Genomic DNA, 25,446 nt, shown 5'->3' with positions numbered 1-25,446 from the left:
AAAAAACAAAAACAAAAACAAACTTTTTCTTACCCTGTAAAACAATTAAGGTCTGACACTACTAACAACTATTGTTCTAAATTGAGAGCTTAAATACAATTTTCTAAAACAGATCCCAAACCTATTTAAATGTGCCTATAATACATATAGGAGTGGTTTTTAAAACTGTGTTCCACAGAGTTCTAAGGTACTAATAACAACTCCAATAAAATCTACTTTATGATTATTTACAAACAGATACATGGAGAGTTTATGAGGTAGGATTTCACCAAGGAAAATGTCTGTGGTGGGGCAGGAGTGAGATGGAGAGGGACAGGTACTAGAGTCCTTTTGTTTTTGGTGTTTTGTTTTGACAGTAGAATACAACAGAGTGGCTATGATGTTCCAATACAGTACACAGAGCAATTTCAAATGTAGCAACATAAAAACAAATGCCTTTTCACCCTGCACTAATCAGGAAACTCCCTGGTCTAGAAGTTCAGAAACTTGGTCAAATGACAAAGAGATACTTAAGCTACCAGACATTCAAAGTCCATAAAATAACAATATGCATCTTCCCCTTCCGCTTCTCCTCTTTGGCCCCTTGAGTGTTAACACTAATAAAATGTCCATCATCCCCAAAAGATTATATGATACAAATCCTCATTTTTAGTCATGTTTCAATCTTATGGCATAGCATAACTATCACAAATGTCAAAATTGCAACTGTCATAATTCTTTTCTTAAAAATTTGTACTTGTGATTGACTGGATAAGTGGGTATTTCACTGACTTTTTTCTCTACAGTTTAGGATACTTGGGAATTTTGTTTAAAAATATTTAAAGTGTGGGGTGCCTGGGTGGCACAGCGGTTAAGCGTCTGCCTTCGGCTCAGGGCGTGATCCCGGCGTTGTGGGATCGAGCCCCACATCGGGCTCCTCCGCTATGAGCCTGCTTCTTCCTCTCCCACTCCCCCTGCTTGTGTTCCCTCTCTCACTGGCTGTCTCTATCTCTGTCAAATAAATAAATAAAATCTTTAAAAAAAAAAAAATACTTAAAGTGCAAAAATGATTAGTAAAGAACAACTATCTGAATCAAGTCTTCTGAAAGAATAGAAATATCTCATTTTAATGTATTCATTTAATGAATCTATGCCTTCTGCCCACTGTTAATTAAATCATCATGATTAAAATATGCTGCCTTCCTCAGGAATAATTTCAGATGACATACCTCTTTCACTGAAGTTGTTGATGGACTAAAATTCTTGGCAGTTGATTTAAAAGCATTGAAATTGCCAACACCATATGTAGACTCATGAGGGAAAGAAGTCCCAACTTTATTTTCTTTAGTTTGGCTTTTCCATTGTGTAGGCTGAAGAAAAATATACAAACACTGATGTGTATCAAAAAGATTATATAGAGAATAACAAAGTGAACACTATAAAATAAAAACGACTACATGCAACTAAAAAAACAATTATTTCTGTATTACATCTTAATCATTTCTACATATTTCTATCTTTTTCTACAAATAAAATCAAAGCCTGGCACTCAAATAAAAACACCTGGCTGCAACACTATTTTTTTCCAAGTTTTATTAACCTAAAGTTGGGTGTGCTTTGTCTATTATCAAGAAAACACAAGTGGGAGCTCCAAAAACCTAAAACTGAATACCAAAGAAACAACACTATATATTATTAAGCACATGTGTCACAGATTCATCTGGCAAAACAGAATTTTAGATTTCATTTACTACTAGTGAAACAAGAAAACATATACATGGATAAACACACATACCATTTAAAAGGTAACTAAAATTAATGACAACGAGCCAACTCTTTCCCCTTAAAAGTCAGTAGCCCACAACAACCCCCTCACTTTGGTATAAAATTTTTAACATTCTTTTCCTAAAGTAACTCAACTGGTACCAACTTAAAACTTGCATTTTTAACAATTTAGAACTTACTTTTGTAGGTGGAGCAGCCGGTTTGGGGACTAAGCCTTTATAAACACTTGGACCAGTCCCGTTCTTAACTGGTTGTGACTGAAGATTTCCTACCACTGGGAATCCAGATAGCTGTAAGTCTTTTGTATTACCTTTCTTAATGACCAGCATCCTTGGAGCTCTAGATTTAGGATTCGGAGGATATTCTGCATAAATAAAGCACAAGCAAGAGTTACACACAGCTTAAATTTTAGCATAAAATTAAACCACCAAAAAAACAGCATATTCCAAACCTTGATTGTATTTAAAAATAATAGCTGCTTCTTGGGTAAAATAATTAAGCTAAATAAGTATGAGCTATATTTCTTCAGAAATAAAGCTACAACATAATCAAACAGAATACAGCAAGAATTGAGCAATGTCAAGTAATACAGATGATTTCAGCTCAACAGCAGTGGCCTAGAATGTCAACTATGACCAAACCAAGATTAATTACTCTCTAACTTATTTTTAATTTTTTTTAAATGCACATTTCACCCTAGTTGCACCTAAGACTTGAAAGATAAAGTACATTATATTTTTGCCTTCTCCATTTTAAAAAGACATTTTTCCTAATTCCTTCTTATTCTTATCTCACTTACACAGTTATTACCAATAAACAAGGAACAACCGTCCCTCTAAATTTCTACTAAAGTTATGACTAACAGAAAATAGAATTCTATTCTCACAATACCAAGTCATTCCAGTATTTCTTGGCCATCTAACTACAATGATGGCATTATGCAAAAGTTACAGGACAATGAAATCAATCCTTCTGAAGATAATACTAGGAGTAACAGCTGCTAACTCAAATCTTTTTTCTCAAGACAACTGCAGTTGTTATGAAAAACTGCCCACAGAGTTTAGTTTATATATACCCCTAGAGTTTAGTTAGTGTAGGTGTTACACGTGAGCATGTTCACAATTATTGTGGTGAAGTATGTCTTTCCTCCCTTAGAAAAATTCTCAAAGTATCAGTTTCATAGTGGGAGAGCTCAGAGTAAAAGAATGAACTTAAGGGGAGAACGGTTAGAAAATCTAAATCAAAATTAGCATAATGTATTAAATAAAGTCACATCCTGTGAGATGCTGACTTGCTTACATGTTGTGAGAATGCCCAACCTCAAACTAAACCAAACTTCCTACTGAATCATCTCAAAAGTCAACTACACAAGATTTGTAGGGACATGAAGGTACTCTCAAAGTTCATCTGAGGCTCGAAATACACAGCCGGTATGATGCTTCATTTATTATAATGGTGAAGTACAAAAGAACAAGGACCTAGAGCAAAAAAACAGCAATCTTCCTACAAGTTAAACACATGGCTCACCTACTAAGGCAAACATTCCAACTTCTTGGAGGTCTTAAAGGCCCAAGAAATAAGGGCTAAGAAAGAAATCTTCAGGCACACAACACAGAAATTAAATCAGCAATACACAGCTTTTCTAAAGAACGTACACAAGTCAACAAAACAAAAACTAAGAATAAAGATCTCAAACAGAGATGAATGCAGAACACTAGAAACAGCACTAAACAATTTAAGTTTTGCAATTATTACTTATGGTGAACAGAGGATGACTGTGAATAAAATTGTTTAAAAAAAAGATTACTTAAATTAGCAATTCTTAAAATTAAATTGTAAGAGAAAATCTTAACAGTCTGGTAGTCAAACTCTAAATTAAATGAAACTCAGGAATCAGGAATGAATGGTGCTGGGAAATGCAAAAGGTATTAAGAGTTTGCAAGGTCTCAGAGAAATTCAAGTGTTGAAGCAGAGGACATTTCTATCAGTACACCACAATTAAAGAAATTCAAACATGACTGATAAGCACTTCCAGTTCGATATGGCCCATTAAGCACACATTTATCTTCTTTACCTTACCGTAGGTCCTTATGTTAAAATTACTATAATGAAAGAAGAAAATACAAGAGAAAAAGGGTCATCTGCAAGGGGTGACGTCAACCCACATTTCTAGAAAAAGAAGTAAAAAAAACTTTAGAGTATCCACAAAGGAACCTAACAGCTGAGGATGGGACTAATCTACCTTACATAATCTTGCATTTTAAATGGGACTTGAAAAAACCATACATGGCAGAGAGCAGAAGTGAAACTTTTGTTCAAAGATCAATCACTAAGAAAAGATCCCTACTAAAAAAAATCCTAAACAATGTACCACAGGCAGAAGGAAAATGACCCCACATGGAAGGCTGACGGTTCAAGGAAAAAAAATAAATAAAATTTTTTGTACATAATCAATCAAAATTAAAAGGTAGAAGAGAAAGAGAATAGATGAGCAAACAGGTATATTACCATTAAGCCTCAACATAGATCGTGACTACAAAATTCACTTTCCTAAATTTGGATTCTTAGACATCTAGAGCAAGAAATATTCTGGCTTCTTCCTCAAAAAGGCCTTCAGTGCAAAGACAAAATACTCTGTAAAGAAGGAATGTGAAGGGATGCCTGGCTGGCTCAGTCAGTAGAGCGTGCAACTCTTGATCTCGGAGTCGTGAGTTAAGGCCCACATTAGGTGTGAAGCCTATTTAAAAAAAAAAGAAGAAAAAGAAGGAGAAAGGTGAAGCCTAAGAAATAAATCATAGATTTATGATAAAGGTACCTAAAGGAAGATGATAGGGTTTGGGAAGGAAAAGAAGCAGCCATAGTGCTATGCACTGATTAGGCATTCGTATTCAAATATTATACAGGTTAAGAACATGTACTTTGTATCAATTTATAGAATCTTGCTCCAATCTTATGAACTCTCTCATCTATAAAATGAAAAACAATAGGTCCTGTCACAGGGTTACTGTGAAAATTTTAAAAAATACTAGGAAAAACATCCAAAAAAGTTAAATACTATCCTCCACTACAATACACTTCCAATTATATTTCAATATTGTATCAAATTTTAGGTTGATTTAACTTTATGGAAAATGAGGAAAATTGTGACAGAATGCAGACTAACTTATGTCCTGTGCAACTGCCCTGAATAAAGAGCCTGACCATTTAAAAACAAGAAAGTGGGGGTGCCTGGGTGGCTCAGTCAGTTAAGCATCCAATTCTTGGTTTCAGTTCAGGTCATGATCTCCGGGTCCTGGTATCGAGCCCCTTGCCAGGCTCCTAGCTCAGCATGGAGTCTCCTTGAGATTCTCTCCCTCTCCCTCTATTACCCCTCCGTCTCCCCACTTGCACGACCTCTCTCTCTCTCAAAATAAATAAAAATAAAAACAAGAACCTGTTCTTAATAGCAATCATTACATAAAAGTAATGTAAAGGGTGATGACAGCACTAACTGCCAAACTTAATTTGAGTCTTTTACATTCACTTTATATTACAGTTGACCCTTGAATAACAAGGCTTGAACTGCATCAGTCCACCTATATGCGGGTTTTTCCCTGATAAATAACAGTACAATATTGTAAATATATTTTCTCTTCCTTATGGTTTTCTTCTTAGTGTTTTCTTTCCTCTAGCTTACTTTAAGAATACATAATACATGTAATATACAAAATATATGTTAATCAACCATGCTGGCAGTAAGGCTTCCAAGCAACAGTAACTATCAGAAGTTTTTTTTGGGGGGGGGGGTCAAAAGTTATACATGGATTTTTGACTGGGGGGGAGGGGCGTCAAGGCCCCCAAGTCCTGCGTTGTTCAAAGGTCAACTGTACTTGTAAACGTGTTCAGCGATTCAAATTCTCTCTACAAATTCTCCTGACATAAATCTTCCAAGTACTGAAGCTGCTGGATTCAAACAGTATCCAATGTCTCCTTCTATACTTTCTCCATTTACTTTGTCAACTGGTAAACTATATGAAAAAAACCAAACTGTTTATTATTTAAAAGACAAAATTTACATACTGGCGAAAAGACTTTAACACTTTTAAATAAAAAAAAAACTAGAAAGTAAGTGATCTCAGGGACCTCCTTCTGTAAATTACATGACCTTAAGGCCTATATGACCTAAGTTTAAAACGCCTGCCGCCTGGGCCCCAGTGGCTCCCTGCTCAGCAGGGAATCTGCTTCTCCCTCTGTCCCCCACCCTGCTCAAGCTCTCTCTCGCTCTCCCTCTCAAATAAATAAAATCTTTAAAAAAAAAAAAACACCTGAAGACAAATATTAGTTTAAGATTTTCATACCATCATTTTCCACTATCCTCACAAACTGTAATCTGACAAAAACTGACTTTAAATATTCCTTTACTATCTTATTATATATGCTCTCCCAAGACCTATAAATATTTTTTCCTTAAATACAGAGTCAATGGTGGGAAGAGGACAAGATCAATTCTTTGGAGATAGAGTTATAATTAAAATAGTGCTATCTGTAATACAAAGCAATTTGATAACATATACATGTATAGTTAAGAGTGGACATGTCAATTTTTTTTTTAAAGATTTTATTTATTTGACAGAGAGAGAGAGACAGCCAGCAAGAGAGGGAACACAAGCAGGGGGAATGGGAGAGGAAGAAGCAAGCTCCCAGTGGAGCATGGAGCCCGATGCGGGGCTCGATCCCAGGACTCTGGGATCACGCCCTGAGCAGAGGGCAGAGGCTTAATGCTTAACAACCGAGCCACCCAGGCGCCCCAGGACATGTCAATTTTTCATCCTCTGTGTTTCACTACACTCTCCATGTAGGTATCTTGTATGTATTTTCTGATTCAGTCCCTTATTATTCTTGGGCGATCTCTCACTTAGAAATCCCTCTTGCTTTTTAATAAATCTACTAGAATATGCAATGCTTACTAGATCTGAACATAACTTAGTTAACATTCATTACACATCCGTAATGTGATCAAAGATTTAATATAGGAGCGCCTGGGTAGCGCAGTCGTTAAGCGTCTGCCTTCAGCTCAGGGCGTGATCCTGGCGTTCTGGGATCGAGCCCCACATCAGGCTCCTCCACTAGGAGCCTGCTTCTTCCTCTCCCACTCCCCCTGCTTGTGTTTCCTCTCTCGCTGGCTGTCTCTCTCTGTCAAATAAATAAATAAAATCTTAAAAAAAAAGATTTAATATAATACACTGATTTTACACAGTTTAAATATTTTATACAATATTAACAATGCTTTTCTCATTAAAATTATTGTGATCATCCTCATCTCACAGAAAATTCACTGAGATTAACCCACCTGCCCAAGTCTAAATAACCATTAGGTAAAAGACCTAATGTTTTGACCCAGGTCTATCCGATCCCAAAGCAAATACCCTTACCCACTCTATTATACTAACGGAGAAAAGGGAAATTAAAGTATGACTAGGCCAAATACTTCAAAATGTTTACCATCCCCAACTAAAACTACTACTAATAGGCCTATAACAAAATGTTCAGAATGAGAAGCCTGTAGTGCATACTACCAAGTGAGATCAAAGTCCACTACTTTCTGATGTCAAGTTACTAATTTAGGTTCCTTATTATCTTGATCTAAGAAATGAGGCAATTTGAAGGTGTGAACAAAAGCATATAGCCAAATGAAGTGTGAATGTGAATTAAATTTTCACATTAATTTGAAGAGGAAATTTAGTAATAATACACAAATATCAAACTCAATCTGTACCACAACAATTAAGACAAATTCCTATTGTGAACATTAATTTTAATGCAGAAAATTAAATCTGTTTGATTTATATGAATTGATGCTGTTTTAATCTTTTTGGCTTTCAATTTTTTAAAATTTAATGTACAAATCTGTTCTGATTTATAGTAATTTGAGTTTCAAACAAATGAGAATTTAATAACTTGTAATTTATGCCAACAGTAGGGGTATGGTGTTTTTAATAAGGTCCCCTACATTATTCACACTTCTCAAAGAGTAACAACTTATATGACGAATAAATAATACTTATAACTCTGACCCACTGAAATTTACTTCTGTCAAACTAATAAAATCTTATTAATTTTCCCTTCTCAACCTTGACATATGTTGCAATACCTTTTTCTTCTTGTTGTTGTAATTTTAACAACTGTTTTCATATAAGATACTAGAGGAAAGTGGAGCCATTTCCACGTATAAACTACCAACAGAATGTTTTTACAAAGAAATTCAAGGATTATTCCTTTCTCTTAATTCTATTTTACAAGTTCATTAAAAAAAAAAAGAATTTACTGGTTTTCATCATGATCTAACTCAATATAATCATGTCACTCAATCTGTATGCTTTCGGCTAATATCATTGGAATTCCCTAGAAAATAACCCATCTTTAAGAAATAGTCACTAATTTGGCTTTTAGAAAGCTAAACAAATAAATGCTTAAAAATGAACCTTAATACTCTTAAGTAGCATTATCAAATATGAGCAAAAAAATCAGGAAAGCTCGAGTTATCAAGTAATAGACACAAAAATAAATGCTGAACTAAAAATTATGCTTAAATGAAATTTTTCATTATTTAGTATCTTAAGTACTAAATGTTAGCCTCTGCAAGTAATACATTGTTGACATAATTCATCAACACAAAAATAGCCAGTAGGACTTCTGAAAACACACAAATCGACAGTCACTAATTATGTCTCAAATAGCATACAAACACATACACATCATTTTTTCTCTTTCTCACCTCCCAAATAAATCAGTCACACAACTTAGTACTTTAAAATTGTCACAGGCACATTCAAGTACCTTTTTCTTTTAAATTATTAAGGACCTAGAGATAGATTAATTTAGAAAGCATTAATCTTAGGCACCCAACAACAGTGATCCTAATTAAGATCAAAATAAAGTCACAGAAAAAAGCTACATGAAGGTGTTTCCAAAAAAGCTAATTAAGTTCTATGCCGAATTAAACTTATGTTAACTGTATTTTAAGCAGGTTAATTACTTTCCCTCAAGGCATTTTTTTTTAAGCTGGGATATTATATTTAAACTATTGCAATTTCTGATCTACAAAAGGACAGTTTCAGGGACAAACTGGTTTGTTTTTTAATACATACTACATTTCCATTATAAATTTTTACTTACCTGGATGGAAGTAGCACTAGAAAAGTTCTATTGAAGTCTTTCCTAAAATTCTCTCATGTCTTCCTCAGGAACATTGCTATTTTAAATGTTGCAATGGGCAAAACAGTATTTGGGAACCCAGGGGGGGAAGTGAGAAAGGAATAGTGAAGTGTAATACAATGAAAACTTCATTGTATTCCTATGGGAAGTACTGGGAATTTAACAGTTATTCAAGCCACAATTAACCATTTTCTTTTTTCTAATGCAGACACACTTCTTAGTTTACCTAAGGCACAGTAAAGAGTACATCTTCCTTTTAAACATCTTTTCAACTAGTGCTCAAAATCCTTAGACCAACCCTGAAACAGTAGAACCAAAATCTTTATATTAATACATTTTATTCTCAATATTTTCAAAGATGTATTTGCCTTTAAATCATTTCTAAAATTATTAAATTAACCAAGGATCAGTACCAAGTATCTATAGGTAGTTTTATATGACAAATGCTCACTGACATTGATTTTTTTATTTACTTTCATTCTAATCAAATCCAAATTATTCCTAATTTCTTAGAGATTCTATTTAACACCTTCCAGGTGGTTCTATATTCTTAAGCAATCAGTTGTTCCCAGAAAAACTGAATAATAAGGAAACATACCTAAGAGAGGAGCTTGGGAGATTTTTTTGGTTGGGTATGTGTGTGTCTGGGCGTGTAGGCCTGGGGAGAGTGGTAGAAATACTAATTTGCAATACAGAAAAAACAATGCCATTCACATGGTTCTAACAAAAGTGTCTGACCACCCCCACCCCCACCCTCAAAAAGCCCTTAAATAAATCGGGAGATTAAAAGAAAACAAAGTAATTCCCCAGAGAATCACCCCATAAATACAATAAAGAGCAGCAGAGGAAGTGGCAAAGTTTAAAATAATGCCTTTGTCATTAGGACTAGTACGCTGTCACAAGCCACAATCCTTTTGTTTTGGTAAGTTGATAATTTTCAATAGGAAAATACAAATGAACATGTGTAGAAGTTCCAAAGCGGATTCAACACCTTTGAATTTGGCATCAAATAATTAATTTTTCAGATATCAAATCTTCATGTTTAAAATTTTTCCATTATTTTAAACTTCACTTGAATCTTTAAAAAGCTGTCTGATTTGTACTATGAGTGCAGTTTAATCTTCTGTAAGATGCTATCAAATTAAACTCAGCAGTTTTAATGAAAAGGGAGTTATTACCCAAAAAATGTCCTTAAGCTTTGACAATCAAAAAGGCAAATAATTTCAAACATAGATTAGTTCCATAGGCAAATTTATATACAATTATTTAATACTCTCTATGTATAACCATTTTCGTAAGTAAAAAGATTAATTTTATGTCACACGATGATTAGAAGTACTTATCTTTCCAGTTAAGTAAGTTTTCAACTGTGAAAAACTAAAAATTAATTTAAACTAAGTTTTTTGTTTCCTTAGATTATCAGGCTGCTCTTGAAATGACATTGATTCATTACATTAACTTACAACCCTTAAAAAAAAAAAATTAAACTCATGAGTATACTTAATGGTACTAATATGTGCAAATCAAGTATTTCAAATCAAACTCTATCCCCAATATCTCGTTTTTAAAAGATAAGTGCTACCTTTTTATGTAGCTGAGCACTCAAAAACATATTTAAAAGAGTAAGTTTAATTCTAACCTATTTATTTCTAAAAACACAAAAAAGTGAAACCTACAAATAACATTTTATACCCTCAAAGATAGATTAAAAATTACTTACCCCATACACCTGCAGCTAAAGATTTATTCTGATTTGGTTCTCTCTCATATTCAGGATTTAAAGACGGCTGAAAGAAATCGGAATGAAAAGAATAAAACAAATGTTCACACTGCCCACATATTTTAAAAATAAACCTTTTAGGGGCACCTGGGTGGCTCAGCTGGTTAAACATCTGCCTTGGGCTCAGGTCATGACAGGGTCCCTGCTCAGCGGGGGGCCTGCCACTCCCCCAGCTTGTGTGCAAGCTCTGTCAAATAAATAAATAAAATCTTTAAAAAGATAAATAAACCTTTCATTTTGTTTTATTTAGGATTTTATTTATTTGACAGGGAAAGACAGAACACAAGCAGGGGGAGAGGCAGAAAGAGAAGCAGACTCCCCGCTGAGCAGGGAGCCCAATGTGGGGCTCAATCCCAGGACCCTGGTATCACAACCTGAGAAGGCGGATGCTTAACTGACTGAGCCACCGGGCACGCCATAAATAAACCTTTTAAAAGTAATCTCAAAGCCATACTGAAGGGGCACCTGGGCGGCTTAGCTGGTTGAGCATCCAACTCGGTCTCAGCTTAGGTCATGATCTCCTAGGTTCTAGGATGTAGCCCCATGCGGGCCTTGGCACTCAGTGGAGAGTCTGCTTGCTACCCACCCCCACCACCCTCCCTTTCAGGCACACACTTGGCACATGCACTGTCTCTCACATAAATTAATTTAAAAAAAAATACTGAAAAAAAAAAAAAACCTGGTACGATACAATCAACTCTTAACTATTAAAGACTAATTATTAATAAATCTTACTTTCAGCTTATTCTGCTAACCATCAAAATGGTTACTATCTATTCTCACTTCTAGAGGGAAAACAAAGAAATAATCTTTAAATATTCTTATTCTCAGGGCACCTGGGTGGCTCAGTGGGTTAAGCATCTGCCTTTGGGCTTGGGTCATGATCCCAGGGTCCTGGGATCAAGCCCTGCATCGGCCTTCCTGCTGCTCCCTCTTCCCTCTGGTGCTCCCCCTGCTAGTTCTCTCTCTCCCTCTCTCTCAAATAAATAAATAAAATATTTTTTAAAATAAATACACAAATATTCTTATCCTCAACTACCTAAGAATGTGTGATTAAAAAAAAAAAAACAGGAAACACAAGACAACATGGTCTTTGCACCAACTAGAAAAATTATCCTCTCGGGCGCCTGTGGCACAGCAGTTAAGCATCTGCCTTCGGCTCAGGGTGTGATCCCGGCGGCATTATGGAATCAAGCCCCACATCAGGCTCCTCCACTATGAGCCTGCTTCTTCCTCTCCCACTCCCCCTGCTTGTGTTCCCTCTCTCGCTGGCTGTCTCTATCTCTGTCAAATAAATAAAATCTTTAAAAAAAAAAAAATTATCCTCTCAGCCTAAGGTTAAGAGCAAGGAAGAAAAAAATCAGGCTACTCCCCAACGCTTGTTAGGTTTTCACTGCTGAAAGCATCAGTTAACACACTCATTCTCAAAGCACAATACAAATTTTTATTTCAACAACACATTCACAGGGTATTAAAAAGAAAACTGAGTTCAGCATTGAATGTGTATGCTAAAGCTAATTTTAGAATCCTAAACTTCCAGTCAGATATTTACATTACCTAGCAACACAGCCTGCCTTAAAGGCATTTAACATGTTGAATAGGAATCCTTATTTTACTTACAAAAGTGAACTATTAACACTGTAGTGACATTACTGTGAAGTCCCAAGAGAGTATGCATGCATACCAGTATGATTTCTTGATACAAACTAAGATAGATACCAGAAGACTCTGGTGGAGGCTATAGGTGATTTCTAAAAAATACAGTATTAGAAATTACACTGTAGGGGCGCCTGGGTGGCTCAGCGGTTAAAGCGTCTGCCTTCGGCTCAGGGCGTGATCCCGGCGTTATGGGATCGAGCCCCACGTCAGGCTCCTCTGCTATGAGCCTGCTTCTTTCTCTCCCACTCCCCCTGTTTGTGTTCCCTCTCTCGCTGGCTGTCTCTATCTCTGTTGAATAAATAAAAAAAAAATCTTTAAAAAAAAAATCTTTAAAAAAAAAAAAAGAAATTACACTGTAAGCCTATCTATCTTCATGGCTAGGACGACCATCTCGGAAGTGGGGGTGAGACAATAATAGCAGCAACAAGGTTTTATTCAGTGCTTGCTGTGTGTCAAGACCCTGTTTTTAAGTGATTTACTGTATTACTCATTTAACCCTCATAACACTGAGAGCATTCTATGATCATTCCTGGTTTATTTATATTATAAAAATTCCACTTTATGGCAACGAGAAGGTGGAAAAAATGAACCACCAAAATGAGAAGGCATGGCAATTCCAAAGTTACTTCATTACAGGACTTACGGCTATTATTCTGTTCTCTTTTTCTCACCACTGCCCTAAATCCAGTTTATCAAATTCTTTGACTCACTTCCACCCTCCACCCAATCTATCATCAAACCACAACCTAAACACTATCTTCACTCATCACAGCTACCCAGTTCAAGCCATCGTCTTCTCCGATACTACTACAACTGCTTCCTAACTGGTCTCCCCGCTCTCACTATAATCCACTGAAGAGTCAATAACTGAAACAGTCTTCTAAAAAATTAAAATGAGATCACATGACCTTCCTCCAAAGAGGCTTTCTCCTCCTACTGCCATCTGTAATTAAACTGAAAGTCATTACCTTTATCTGCCAAAGTCCTAATCAATCAAAACCCCCTGCTACCTCTCTAATCTGGTTAAATAGTCACTACCAATACTGACCCAACTTTTATCCCTTAAACATTACAAACTCACTCCCAACCTCAGTTAGGCCTTCGCACTAATTCTTCGCCTCTTCCTTCCAGTTTCAACAAAGCTCACTCCTTACCAAGTAGATCCCAGATTAAATGTCACTTCCCTAGAGAAATCTCTCCTGACTTCCCGAAGTAGCCACCCAGTCACTTCTTGTCTAAATTCTCAGCAAAATACTGATTACTTTTTCTTTTTATGTGGTGAATGCATATAATAAAATAGAAACTCAGTGAGGGGGTGCCTGGGTGGCTCAGTCATTTAAGCGACAGCCTTTGGTTCAGGTCATGATCCCAGGGTCCTGGGACTGGTCCCCGTGTGGGATGCCCTGCTCAGTGGGGAGCCTGCTTCTCTCTCTCCCTCTATCTGCCACCACCCTTGCTTGTGCTCTCTGTCAAATGAATAAACAAACATCTTTAAAAAAAAGAAACTCAGTGAGAGTAAGCACCATGCTATTTTTGTTCCACATATCAACAGCTAGACTCATAGAGCCACTCAAACAGACACGGAATGAAAAATGAGCATATGGAATGAAAAATGAGCATATACAGAAAAATAAATTACCAGGGATAAATCACAAAAAATATTAGATAAATAAGATTGTACCCTAGAGATCAATTTTTTATGCAACTGGAGAAGCACAGTGTTTAGATAGCCACATAGTTAAAGAATAAAGAAAAATTAAGAAAATTGTTTTTGATTAGTTCATACTTATTTTTTTAAAGATTTTATTTATTTGAGAGTGAGTGAGCAAGAGAGAAAGAGCATGAGCCATGGAAGAGGCAGAGAACAGGCTCCCCACCGAGCAGGGAACCCAACTCAGGACTCGACCCCAGTACTCTGGGATCATGGACCTGAGCTGAAGGCAGCCACTTATCGACTAAGCCACCCAGGCACCCAGATCATACTTGTCTTTAAGAGTGGAGTTAACATTTCTTTTTTTTTTTTTTTTTTTTTTTTAAGATTTTATTTTTTTTAACTGAGAGCAAGCAAGCAAGCACGACCAGAGGGAGGGTCAGAGGGACAGTGAGAGGGAGAAGCAGAATCCCTGCTGAGCAGGGAGCCCAAAGTGGGGCTCGATCCCAGGACCCTGGGACCCTGACCCAAGCCGAAGGCAGACGCTCAACCAACTGAGACACCCAGGCGCCCCAAGAGTAAACATTTCTAATTGTATCTAACATAGGCTTAGTTTGCCTTCCCTGACCACCAAGAAACTTTTGAATAAATATTGAAAGACAAGGAGAGTTATCCTGGAATTAGCTTAAAAGTAATAAATGAATAATCAAGTGTTATTTAAAAGAGACTGTCTAAACAAAACGTACTGGTAAAATATTCTTTCCAAAAGCTTAAAAGCTTTTTAGAGATTAAAGTTTTTAAAAGATCATATCGTAAGACACAGGAGTAAGTAGAAGGAGGGAAGGGAATTGGGAGGGGAGATATAAACAAAGAGCCTCACAAAAGGAAGGATTAAAAATAAGTGAACCTGGTTTGGGGGGGGTACTGGGTGGCGCTCAGTCAGGTGAGTATCTGACTCTTGATTTCAGCTCAGGTAATTATCCCAGGGTCATGAGATTGAGCCCGGACTCAGGCTCCACAGTCACCAAGGAATCTGCCTGAGATTCTCTCCCTCTGCCCTTTCCCCTTGCTCCCACTGACACATGCACCAGCCCACTCTCTCTCTCTAAAATAAATAAACAAATCTTTGAAAAAATAAATAAAAATTTTTAAAAAATTGAACCTGTCTGGTGTGATTTCTATAGAAAATGAACCGTAGTGATAAAATCTCATGAGAAAGACTTGATACTAAAATGACGACTGCGGAAACCTTGTTTGTAAAAAAACTACAAGAAACTTACAAAATCCTCAGCCTCAAACTGTTTGCGTTCTCTCTTGTCTTCTTTCCTCCCCGTTTCATTGTCAGGTATGCTGTTTTCATGTAGTCCTTGGCTTTTTCCAGAATGGAAAATACTGCTACGAGAACGGGAACTTCCACCATGGTATCCCCCTCGATGATTTATGTTTTCAGTACCATTTCTTCCATGCATCCGCCATCCATTTTTTTCTTTCCTTCCAAAATTACCTTTATTTAATAATTGTAATAAAGTATTATAAATTCAAAGATGGTTATGCTTAAATACTGAATCACTATCAACATTCTTAAAAGAACATGAAGAAAATTATCCTTAAACTTCTATTTCTTAGCAAATTTTACCTCCATTAGGACGTCCAATACCAGAATCAAAGCCATCTGAAGAGTTGTGTCGTCGACGATTCACATCATAACGATTTTCTGTCCATGAAAAGTTTTCAGAATGCTTCTCAAAATTTATTGACGACTGAAACAAAATAAGCACATAGGTAAACATAAATATAAAACCTGGCTTAATTTATTTCGAAGATTCTAAATGGTTAAGAACATTCTGTAGTTACTTTCAATGTATTTGATAACTGGTAAACTTATTAAGAAAGATTCCACTGTAAGTCTATTTTGTCTAATGGAAATCATTCTGAAAAAGCTTAAAGACATCTATTTACCCAAAAACTTTAAAAGTAAAATGCCACTGGAAGGGAAACAAGGTAAAACATAGTGTACTTCTCTTATATAACAAAACGTAAAACTCCGTATCATACATTACTTGATTTAAATAGCTCAAGGTTTTCTTCAGTATCACAAAGTTATGGCAAATGAAGCTAAAATTCTAAGTTCTTCAGATTTATTTCCAAACTCCTTTTCCCCAGAACAAATATTTTTGAAAGTTTATCGAAATAACATATAGAGGTGCCTAGCTGACTCAGTCAGTGGAGCATGCAACTCTTGATCTCTGCATTTTGAGTTCAAGCCCCACGTTGGGTGGAGGGATTATTTATGAATAAAATCTTAAACAGTAATGTATAAAAACGATTTTTAGGGGCACCTGGGTGGCTTGGTCAGTTAAGCATCTACCTTCGGCTCAGGTCATGATCTCAGAGTCCTGAGATCAAGCCCCACGTCACGGTCAGGCTCCCTGCTCAGCAGGGTATCTGCTTCTCCCTCTGCCTCTCCCCCAGCCCCGATTTTATGTATTTATTTGTCAGAGAGAGAGAGGGAGCATGCACGCACACACCAGCTGGGGGAGCAGCAGGCAGAGGGAGAAGTAAGCTCCTTGATGAACAGGGAGCCCCACCATGTAGGGCTGAATCCCAGAACCCTGGAATCATGAACCAAGCCCAAAGGCAGACGCTTAACCAACAGGGCCCCTAAATAAAATCTTTAAAAACAAAACAAAACAAAAAAACCTGTTTTTAAAAATTAGGAATCTATAAAAACCATAAAAGTCACAAATATTTCTAAAGGTTGCTGTTCTTTCCCTGTATTAACCCATTAATCCGATAAGATCATAATCAAAACTTCGAACCTTTTCTTAAAATGCCCTGACCATTTCTCTGGGCTGGACTTATATTACAACCACCTCCAGGACAATGAGCAGAGTCTCTCGGCTGCAATGTAAGCCTACTGCACATACCCATGTCATCCACTGGGCCCCTCCACATTGTCACTTGGGACTTACTGGTGCTGCTCTATTGCCCCCAGCCTCATCTCATGCTGCTTATGGTGTCATGAAAGATAAAGTCCCTTGATTGTCTTGTATCTTCAGCCAGCATCCATGAAACACTAAGAGTTTACCATGGTAGGCCTCCAAGCAGGGTAAAAACCCAAACCATTCACAGACCCCTAACAGTTTGGGTGGTGAGGATGTAATGCTAACAGAGCTTAAATTTTCTGGAAAAAATAAATACAAGGCTCTCCAGGCCACATTAGGGGCATATGGGAAGACTCTCAAGATTCTGGCAGCAACTGCTGTCATCCAAGTGATGGGTGGAAGTAAGGGTCCCTCAATGTTTAGCAGCCAACTGGCAAAGAGTAGAATTGAAACAAGGCGTCCGAACAGTGATTTAGGTTTGGTAACCCTCCCAAGTAGAAAAATAGGACTTTTTTATTATGACAACAGGGGTCCCATCTGAAAGGCAACACTGGGATACAGAGCTTTAGAAAGATTAAAAAGTCATTAGAAGAAAATCTGTTATGGTCTACTTGGAAACAAAATAAATGCAGAATCTAGCTTCCTGGAATGGAAGTGTTCTGTGCCTCCGTACTCCCTGATCCCTTCCTTCCCCACTGTATCAACCTCAGCATTTTTAATGAGAATGTCAAGTATGCTGGTATTTAAGGAAAGGGACAAACTTCTATAGCTCTGGTAGACACACATGCTCAAGTCACCATCTACCCACTCCCATGAGGAGTGAGACAGTACTAAGCATGGGGTGGCTGAAAATATTGAAGAATGTGGGAAAAGACATGTCAGTACAGTGCATGGGGGCAGGAAAGGCCCCATCTTGGGAGTCTGCTGAAGCCAGAAGGTACACAGAAGCAGCAACATCAACCCTGGGTTGAGGATTCAGAAAAGAAATAATAAGCCTACAAACCACGCATGCAATCCCCAAAGGAGTTATCTTCTCCTCCACCCTGTACTTTCCCACATTCACAGATGAAGAAATCATGTAATCTCCTGAAAGCTTGGATTCTAACCCTGAAGCGCATAATTTCTTAGTCTGTGCCACTGTAGTGAGAAAAGGTGCCCCAATGACCCAATTTGACTGATTCTGGAATTTGAAGAAAATTCAGCAGTAGGAAAGAGAAATTAAAGTTATCTTGCAGGTGAGGCTTTTAGGGCAATTCAATATACTACAGTTTTTTGTGTTTCAACCTGGTACTAATTGTTACATGGTTGTACTGAAAATGCTCAAGATTCTTCCATTCAGGGAATACCACAGGATGACAGGTGATTCCTGTCCCCTTTCAGGTAGTCTAGCAAAAACACTATAGGCTCCCAGAAGGAAAAAAAGGAAAAAAAAATCAGAGATATAGTTCGAAAATTTGATAGGTAGTGGAATACTCAGATGAAGCTATTTACCAGTACAGCAGTGCCATGTGCCTGCCATGTACACCTCTTTTTTAAAGGGTATATGGTTCTTGCCCTACTGAGCTCTTAAATGAAAGTGAACTCAAACTAAGAACAGAAAAGGCGGTCCGGTCCATTAGGGCTCTTGATCAAATGTAATTTGAGCATGCAGCTAACCTGACCACTGGGACATCTGTTTTGCACAAAGAAGTGTCAACTACCCTCTGGAGTAAACCTTATTGACACCTTAACAAGTCTCTGGTTCAAAAAAGCTCTCAAATCACGGTCCCCTAAATGCCTGGGTCTGGTTCACTGCTGATTCAACTACATTAAAAGAGGACAGTGTCCACTGGGTGGCAGCAGCCATCTGGTCCCACAACTCTGGAAGACCAAGTGGGTAAGCGTCATTCGGCACAATGGGCCATTTGTCCCACTGTGAAGGAGGCCACATTACGCATCAAACCTTTGATCACTTCTTGGAGCTATCAACAGTGTTTCACCACCGTTGAAATTTTTTCAGGTTACAGTTTTGCTGCTGCAATCTGGTCACATGATTATGACCCTTGAAATTAATCCATGTCATTTTTTTGGACCATCAATACTCCAGTAGTACTGCATCTTTTGTCATAAAGGTCAACCTGCAATAGGTCAATATTCAAGTACTACTAATCAAGACATTCTACACCCTCTACTATCCACAGGCATCCAGTACTACTGAACAACAGGAATGGTCTCCTGAACATTCAACTCAGAACAATCTGCAATTCTACATTCCTCAACTCTTCACACACTTTGAGACACTTTGGTCAATGAATGCAGCACACCCAAAAAGAGATCATCTCTTCTTAGCCACTTCCTAGGTAATGATTAGGATTAAAAAAAAAAAAAAAGTTATGAGGGGCGCCTGGGTGGCACAGCGGTTGGGCGTCTGCCTTCGGCTCAGGGCGTGATCCCGGCGTTATGGGATCAAGCCCCACATCAGGCTCCTCCACTATGAGCCTGCTTCTTCCTCTCCCACTCCCCCTGCTTGTGTTCCCTCTCTCGCTGGCTGTCTCTATCTCTGTCAAGTAAATAAATAAAATCTTAAAAAAAAAAAAAAAGTCTGTTAAAAAAAAAGTTATGAAATTATACAGACCTATTTTTAAAATACAAGGATTTTGCCCTGATTATCTCATGACATGATGTTTCTTTCCTCTAAGAGAAACTACAGGCCAAGCTACCTCTCAAGATGATGGTCTGGTCAAAAAGAAACCTAATGAATTCAAACAATCTGATTTGGCCACCTGGATTCTCTTTTTGGTGGGACGTAGTCCTGTATCTGAAAATTGTGACCATTTGCTTGAGTATACTTCTCACCAAGTACTCACTACAGTATCCAATGTGGCCCAGGGTAAGCATTATAATGGGTCTCTGCAATTATGTAAAAATGTCCTTATCCCACTTACATCCAACTCTTCCAGATAAAAAATCCGGGTGCGAGTAGGGAATTTTTCTTTAAGTGAAGTCAGCTATCCAAATAAGACACACCAATTTCATGGGTATAGAAAGAAAAAACCCTAGCATCTGCATCCCAAAAGGTGCAGGAAGGAAGGAAAACAATTAATGTTCTATCTCCTAGAACCAGCACCACTGCCTGAATCATACAGAAGCTGGAGAAAACACTGATCCACTGCTAGATGTGCCATCCTCATATACTTTGAAATCAGAAAAACTCATGTGACCATAAAGAGTTCCTAACTATTCTCCTGTGCTTGATGTCAAGTGCAGCTCCTGAATGTGAATGTGTAAAAACACTTAAACCAGCACAACCCGGGGGCACCTGGGTGGCTCAGTCGGTTAAGTGTCTACCTTCAGTTCAGTCATGATCCCAGGGTCTTGGGATCAAGCCGACCCTAGGCTCCCTGCTCAGTGGGGAGCCTGCTTCTCCCTTTCCCTGCCACTCCCCCTGTTTGCACTCTCTGTCATATAAAGAAAATCTTTAAAAAGCAAAAACAAACAAAAGACCCCAAAAACCCCCAGCACAACCTGGTTGCATTCCGATAAAAATTCATGATTCTCCCAAAACCTGAATGGTCTTAAGTTCTGCCATATATGGCAAATGATGCTGCAATACTGGTGACAATGTCCATGATTCCTAACCAAACTAATGTAATAGTAATCCAAATCATGCTTAACAACAAATCCCTAACTAAAGTGATCTGTGCCCCTTCAGGTGGAATGTTTTTTGTGAGGGAAAATAAGCCACAAGCTAGCTTCTAGGGAGGATCAGAGTTGTTTTTTGGCCCATTTATTGTCCTTGTAATTGTAGGTTAATGACACCAAAAATCAGGTCAGTTTAAACCCTCTTAAGTGGATTTCAATGGGTAACAGAGGAGCCTTAGACCACATACTGGCTGGCTGAAGGAAAAAAAAAAAAATCACTACCTGTCTGTCCCCTCTAGGATTTGCTCACAACCAGCTAGATCCTGGCCTTAGCCTGCTGTTTGGCATGTTAACAGAAGCCTTAATTAAATGCTGTATAAAACAATTAAATGGATTTGGTTTTAGCTTTGGTCAGAATAATCAAAGTGGCTGACAGAGTGGTATAATCACATGAAAATTCAAGTTTGGCCAAGAATATGTAGGGCTGATGGGTTGATTGTTGGGACAGCAACCCATCAGGGGCCCTGAGCATTTCCTTCCATTCTTCTTGTATGCCAAGAAGGCCTTCACTGCTCTTTGTAATGGCCCATTTCTCAAGGTATGGCTGCAGTGAGCAACATTTAAGGGATGACAGGTAACATCCTTCTCTGGGACAAAAAGCAGGCTTATTATAAATGTGGTACATTCCCCACTCAGCACCACAGGTAGCAACCACCTGGACCCTTCCATGTCAACTATCAAAGGTTTTATGAGGCATAAAGAACCAGTGCTGACATCATGCTCATTTTGCTTGTCATGCTATTAAGTAATAAATAAAGTTCTTGGCCCTTGATCCAGGAGTCTCATGTCTCCTGCGAGCATCTATGTTAGCTTGCTAGCAGGATAAAATCCAGACCCTTCACAGACTGACATATACACAATAACACAAGAAATACAAGTAATAAGGCTAAAAAGGCAGACAGGAAACTATTAGTGAATGTATGACCACCCATATTTAAAAATCCAAAATATAATACAGAGTAAGAACTAAAGTTGCCAGAAACAACACTAACACAAGATGTAATATATCTGCAGCAAAAACTTAATAATAAAGCTTTTCATTATTTTTTAAAGTAAACTCTATGCCCAATATGGGGCTTGAACTCACAATTCCAAGATTAAGAGTCCCATGCTCTACCAACTGAGCCAGCCACACACAATAATAAAGCTTTTAGGGGCGCCTGGGTGGCACAGCGGTTAAGCGTCTGCCTTCAGCTCAGGGCGTGATCCCGGCGTTATGGGATCGAGCCCCACATCAGGCTCCTCCACTATGAGCCTGCTTCTTCCTCTCCCACTCCCCCTGCTTGTGTTCCCTCTCTCGCTGGCTCTCTGTCAAATAAATACATAAAATCTTAAAAAAATAATAATACTTTTAAAAATAAGATTTAGGGGCACTGGGTTGGCTCAATCGGTGGAGCTTAAGGCCCATGTTGGACAGAGTTTACTTAATAAAAAATAAATTAATTAAATATTTAAAATAGCCAACAAGTAGTACAAAGTACTTGAATTCACCCAATGAAATATATATGCAAGACTGAAAAACACTGTAACTTTAAAGATGTTAAGAATGACATATATGCACACACACACACGCAATACATATATACACATGTACAGATGTATATTGTCCTAAACTAATGTGAAAAGAAAAGGAACCCAAAAGAAGTAACAAAGGATGTAAAAAGGCATTTCACAGAAATGTAACTCCATGTGCAAGAAAAAGTGAAAATGCACTTTACGACAAAGACTGGCAAAAAACCTGTGATAACCTAACGAAGTTTGGCAAGAATTTAAAGTAAAGAGAATAGTTAAATAGATATAGGAGTATAAATCAGTACGCCATGCATAAGAGGAACTTGGCAGTATCTAACCAAGTCCCAGCAATTTTTTTTTCTAAATCTATGTTGGAGCCTTCTATTGAAACTGTAGTCCACAACAAGCAGAATCAACATCACTTTGAAGACTGTTATAACTCGGGGCCGTGTCCAAGAACTACTGAAATGTGAATCTGCATTTTAACAAAATCCCCAGGTTATTTTCTTATCCATTGAAGTGTGAGGAGCAGTGGCCTAAAGAATTCTAATCGATGTGTACAAGGAGATATCATAAGAATATTCAATGCAGGGGCGCCTGGGTGGCACAGCGGTTAAGCGTCTGCCTTTGGCTCAGGGCGTGATTCTGGCGTTATGGGATGGAGCCCCACATCAGGCTCCTCCGCTATGAGCCTGCTTCTTCCTCTCCCACTCCCCCTGCTTGTGTTCCCTCTCTCGCTGGCTGTCTCTATCTCTGTCAAATAAATAAATAAAATCTTTAAAAAAAAAAAAGAATATTCAATGCAGTGTTTCTAGAGTAGCCAAAAGTTATGTTGTAAACAATCTAAACTTCAATGGACAAATAAAATGTAGTACAGATAAACAAAAATAGGATACCACATAGAGTTTTAAGATGGTTACACTACATTTGTGAATATCAACATGGGGGGGAGAATATCTCAAAGATACAATGTAAAAGATGCAGATACATACATGAAAATCACTGATAAAAATGTTTAAACATACCTAACAATACTATTTGACATTCATGTACGGAGTTTTAAGAACATGCATTGAGAATACTTCTGGGGAAAAATGAGAAAGGACTGTGAAGAAGTTAAGACAGTGGACTTCAATGTACACATAATGCTTTACATCCAAAAGAAATAAAAGCTAATATAGAAGAATGTTAAGACAGAACTATCTTGATGTTTAATAAGTATTTAATTATTATCTATCCTTCTTTGTATGTTTCATTAAAACCTTCAACAAGGTTTTTTAAAGAATTATCAAAACATGTACAGAACTGCTAAATCACTACACATTGTACACCTGAAGCTAATATAACACTGTATGTTAACTATACTAGAAAATTTTAAACTTACAAAAAAAAAAAAACCTTACCAAAACAAATAAGCAAATTACAAATTACCAAAGCAAATATATTTGTAATATATATGCCAAATTCCCCAATGTGAAAAGAGCTATTACAAAATCACTAAGAAACAGATTACACGAACAAGCAGTTAAGAAACCATTCATAGGGGTGCCTGGGTAGCACAGCAGTTAAGCGTCTGCCTTCAGCTCAGGGCGTGATCCCAGCGTTATGGGATCGAGCCCCGCATCAGGCTCCTCCGCTATGAGCCTGCTTCTTCCTCTCCCACCTCCCCTGCTTGTGTTCCCTCTCTCCCTGGCGGTCTCTATCTCTGTCGAATAAATAAAAATAAAATAAAAATCTTAAAAAAAAAAAGTAACCATTCATAACACCAAAATATACTCAACCATAATTTAAAAATGCAAAGTAATGAATTAACATTTTTCATCTAATTGCACAGATTAAAAAATGTGAAAACACCCAGTGTTGCTGAAACTGAGAACACTAGCCCCCTCATAAAATTCTGATGGGATTATAAGTCAGTATAACCTTTTTTTTTTTTTTTAAAGTAGGCTCCAAGCCCAGCATGGAGCCCAACACAAACCTTGAACTCAGGACCCTGAGATCAAGACCTGAACTGAAATCAAGAGTGGGACACTTACCGACTAAACCACCCAAGCACCCCAATACAACCTTTCTGAGAGCTACTAGGCATTACCTACCAAAATGTACAAACCCTCTGATTCTACTAAGAATTTACCCTACAAATATATTCAAGAAATGCCTAGACAATCCTGCAGCTTAGTCCATTAACTGGTATTTAATATTAACATTAAATAATCCATGTAGATCCACTCAATAAAAGATTACGTAGACACTGAAAAGTTAGATCCATACGCAGAGGAGACAGATACCGGAGATGCCATCTCTAAAGAAAAAAAATTTCGTTTATCCAAACCAGGATAAAAATACATTCTGGTGTATGCATAAAAGCACCCTAATATTCACTTCTGAAAATTAGTCTACTATCTAGAAGTTGAGAAAATAAATTTATTAAGTTGATAAACATTAAAGTCAGGCACACATGGATTCATATCCTAGCTCCAGCACTTTGGGGCACATTACTTACCTCTCTTAACCTTAGCTCCCTCCTTTGTATATGGGAGAAAGAAAACAGAATTTACCTCTTATGTTTTCTGTTAGCATTCACATGAACCATTTTATACAATCACTGGTATGTAATAATGACTAAAAATTTTTAAAAAAAAGGTATTACCATGAATAAGAAAGAGACCCTCTCTATCCCTTTACCATCTTTATCCCTTTACATATTTAAAATCTTTTCCTAGATTCCTTTAAAAAATAATTTAGCAATTTTTTCTTGGATACCCACAGTATGAGTCACTAGTTAACAAAAACTCCACCGAGTAAACAAGAAGTTTCAATGAACTCTACTATCAGTCTGACTGAATTTTCTGATCTTCTCTTAACCTGAACTTTAAATACACATTTTCAATGCAAGCCAACACTGTTAATGCAACATTAAAAGAAGTTTTGGTAAAATATTAATCACTATTGTTTAGATGTTGCCATGAAAGAATCCATAATGCACCAATGCTACACTCTAGCCATAGAACTACAGATTAATGAATATGAATTTACTGTAGTGGAATGTCATCATAACAGCTCTGTATTATTTTGTACTTAAAAAGAATAAAAATTCCTATATTTTCTATATCGTACCCTGTATTTGCTCTTTTAGTATCACACCCTTGGAATCAACCACCTCCCCCCTCCTCCTTTTAAGTAGGCTCCACACCAATGTGGGGCTTGAGTTCACCACCTGAGACCAAGAGTTACACGCTATTCCAAATAAGCCAGCCAGGTGCCCCAGGAATCTTCCTTCTTCTAACAATACTATAAAAGGATACCTCAACCTGATTACA

The 25,446-nt window shown here is 37.4% G+C and overlaps 1 protein-coding gene across 2 annotated transcripts in view; it reads right to left on the bottom strand.

Moving 5' to 3' along the window:
- The window catches only part of GPBP1 (GC-rich promoter binding protein 1), a 71,993-nt gene that overhangs the window by 14,063 nt on the left and 32,484 nt on the right, over positions 1-25,446 (bottom strand). The window contains exons 4-9 of one of the 2 annotated variants that reach the window (XM_011236084.3): positions 15,685-15,808; positions 15,329-15,552; positions 10,679-10,745; positions 9,557-9,616; positions 1,944-2,128; positions 1,209-1,349 (exon numbers count right to left, since the gene is read on the bottom strand). In XM_011236084.3, the coding sequence (XP_011234386.1) occupies positions 1,209-1,349; positions 1,944-2,128; positions 9,557-9,616; positions 10,679-10,745; positions 15,329-15,552; positions 15,685-15,808 (801 nt within the window). The remainder of the gene's footprint in view (positions 1-1,208; positions 1,350-1,943; positions 2,129-9,556; positions 9,617-10,678; positions 10,746-15,328; positions 15,553-15,684; positions 15,809-25,446) is intronic. The other variant, XM_011236085.3, reaches the window with a different exon arrangement.

Source organism: Ailuropoda melanoleuca, chromosome 3 (assembly GCF_002007445.2).
Source record: "Ailuropoda melanoleuca isolate Jingjing chromosome 3, ASM200744v2, whole genome shotgun sequence".
In the NCBI taxonomy this organism is placed as follows: domain Eukaryota; kingdom Metazoa; phylum Chordata; class Mammalia; order Carnivora; family Ursidae; genus Ailuropoda; species Ailuropoda melanoleuca.
Note: the sequence above shows the minus strand (reverse complement) of the source record. Positions and strands in the feature narration are given on the sequence as shown.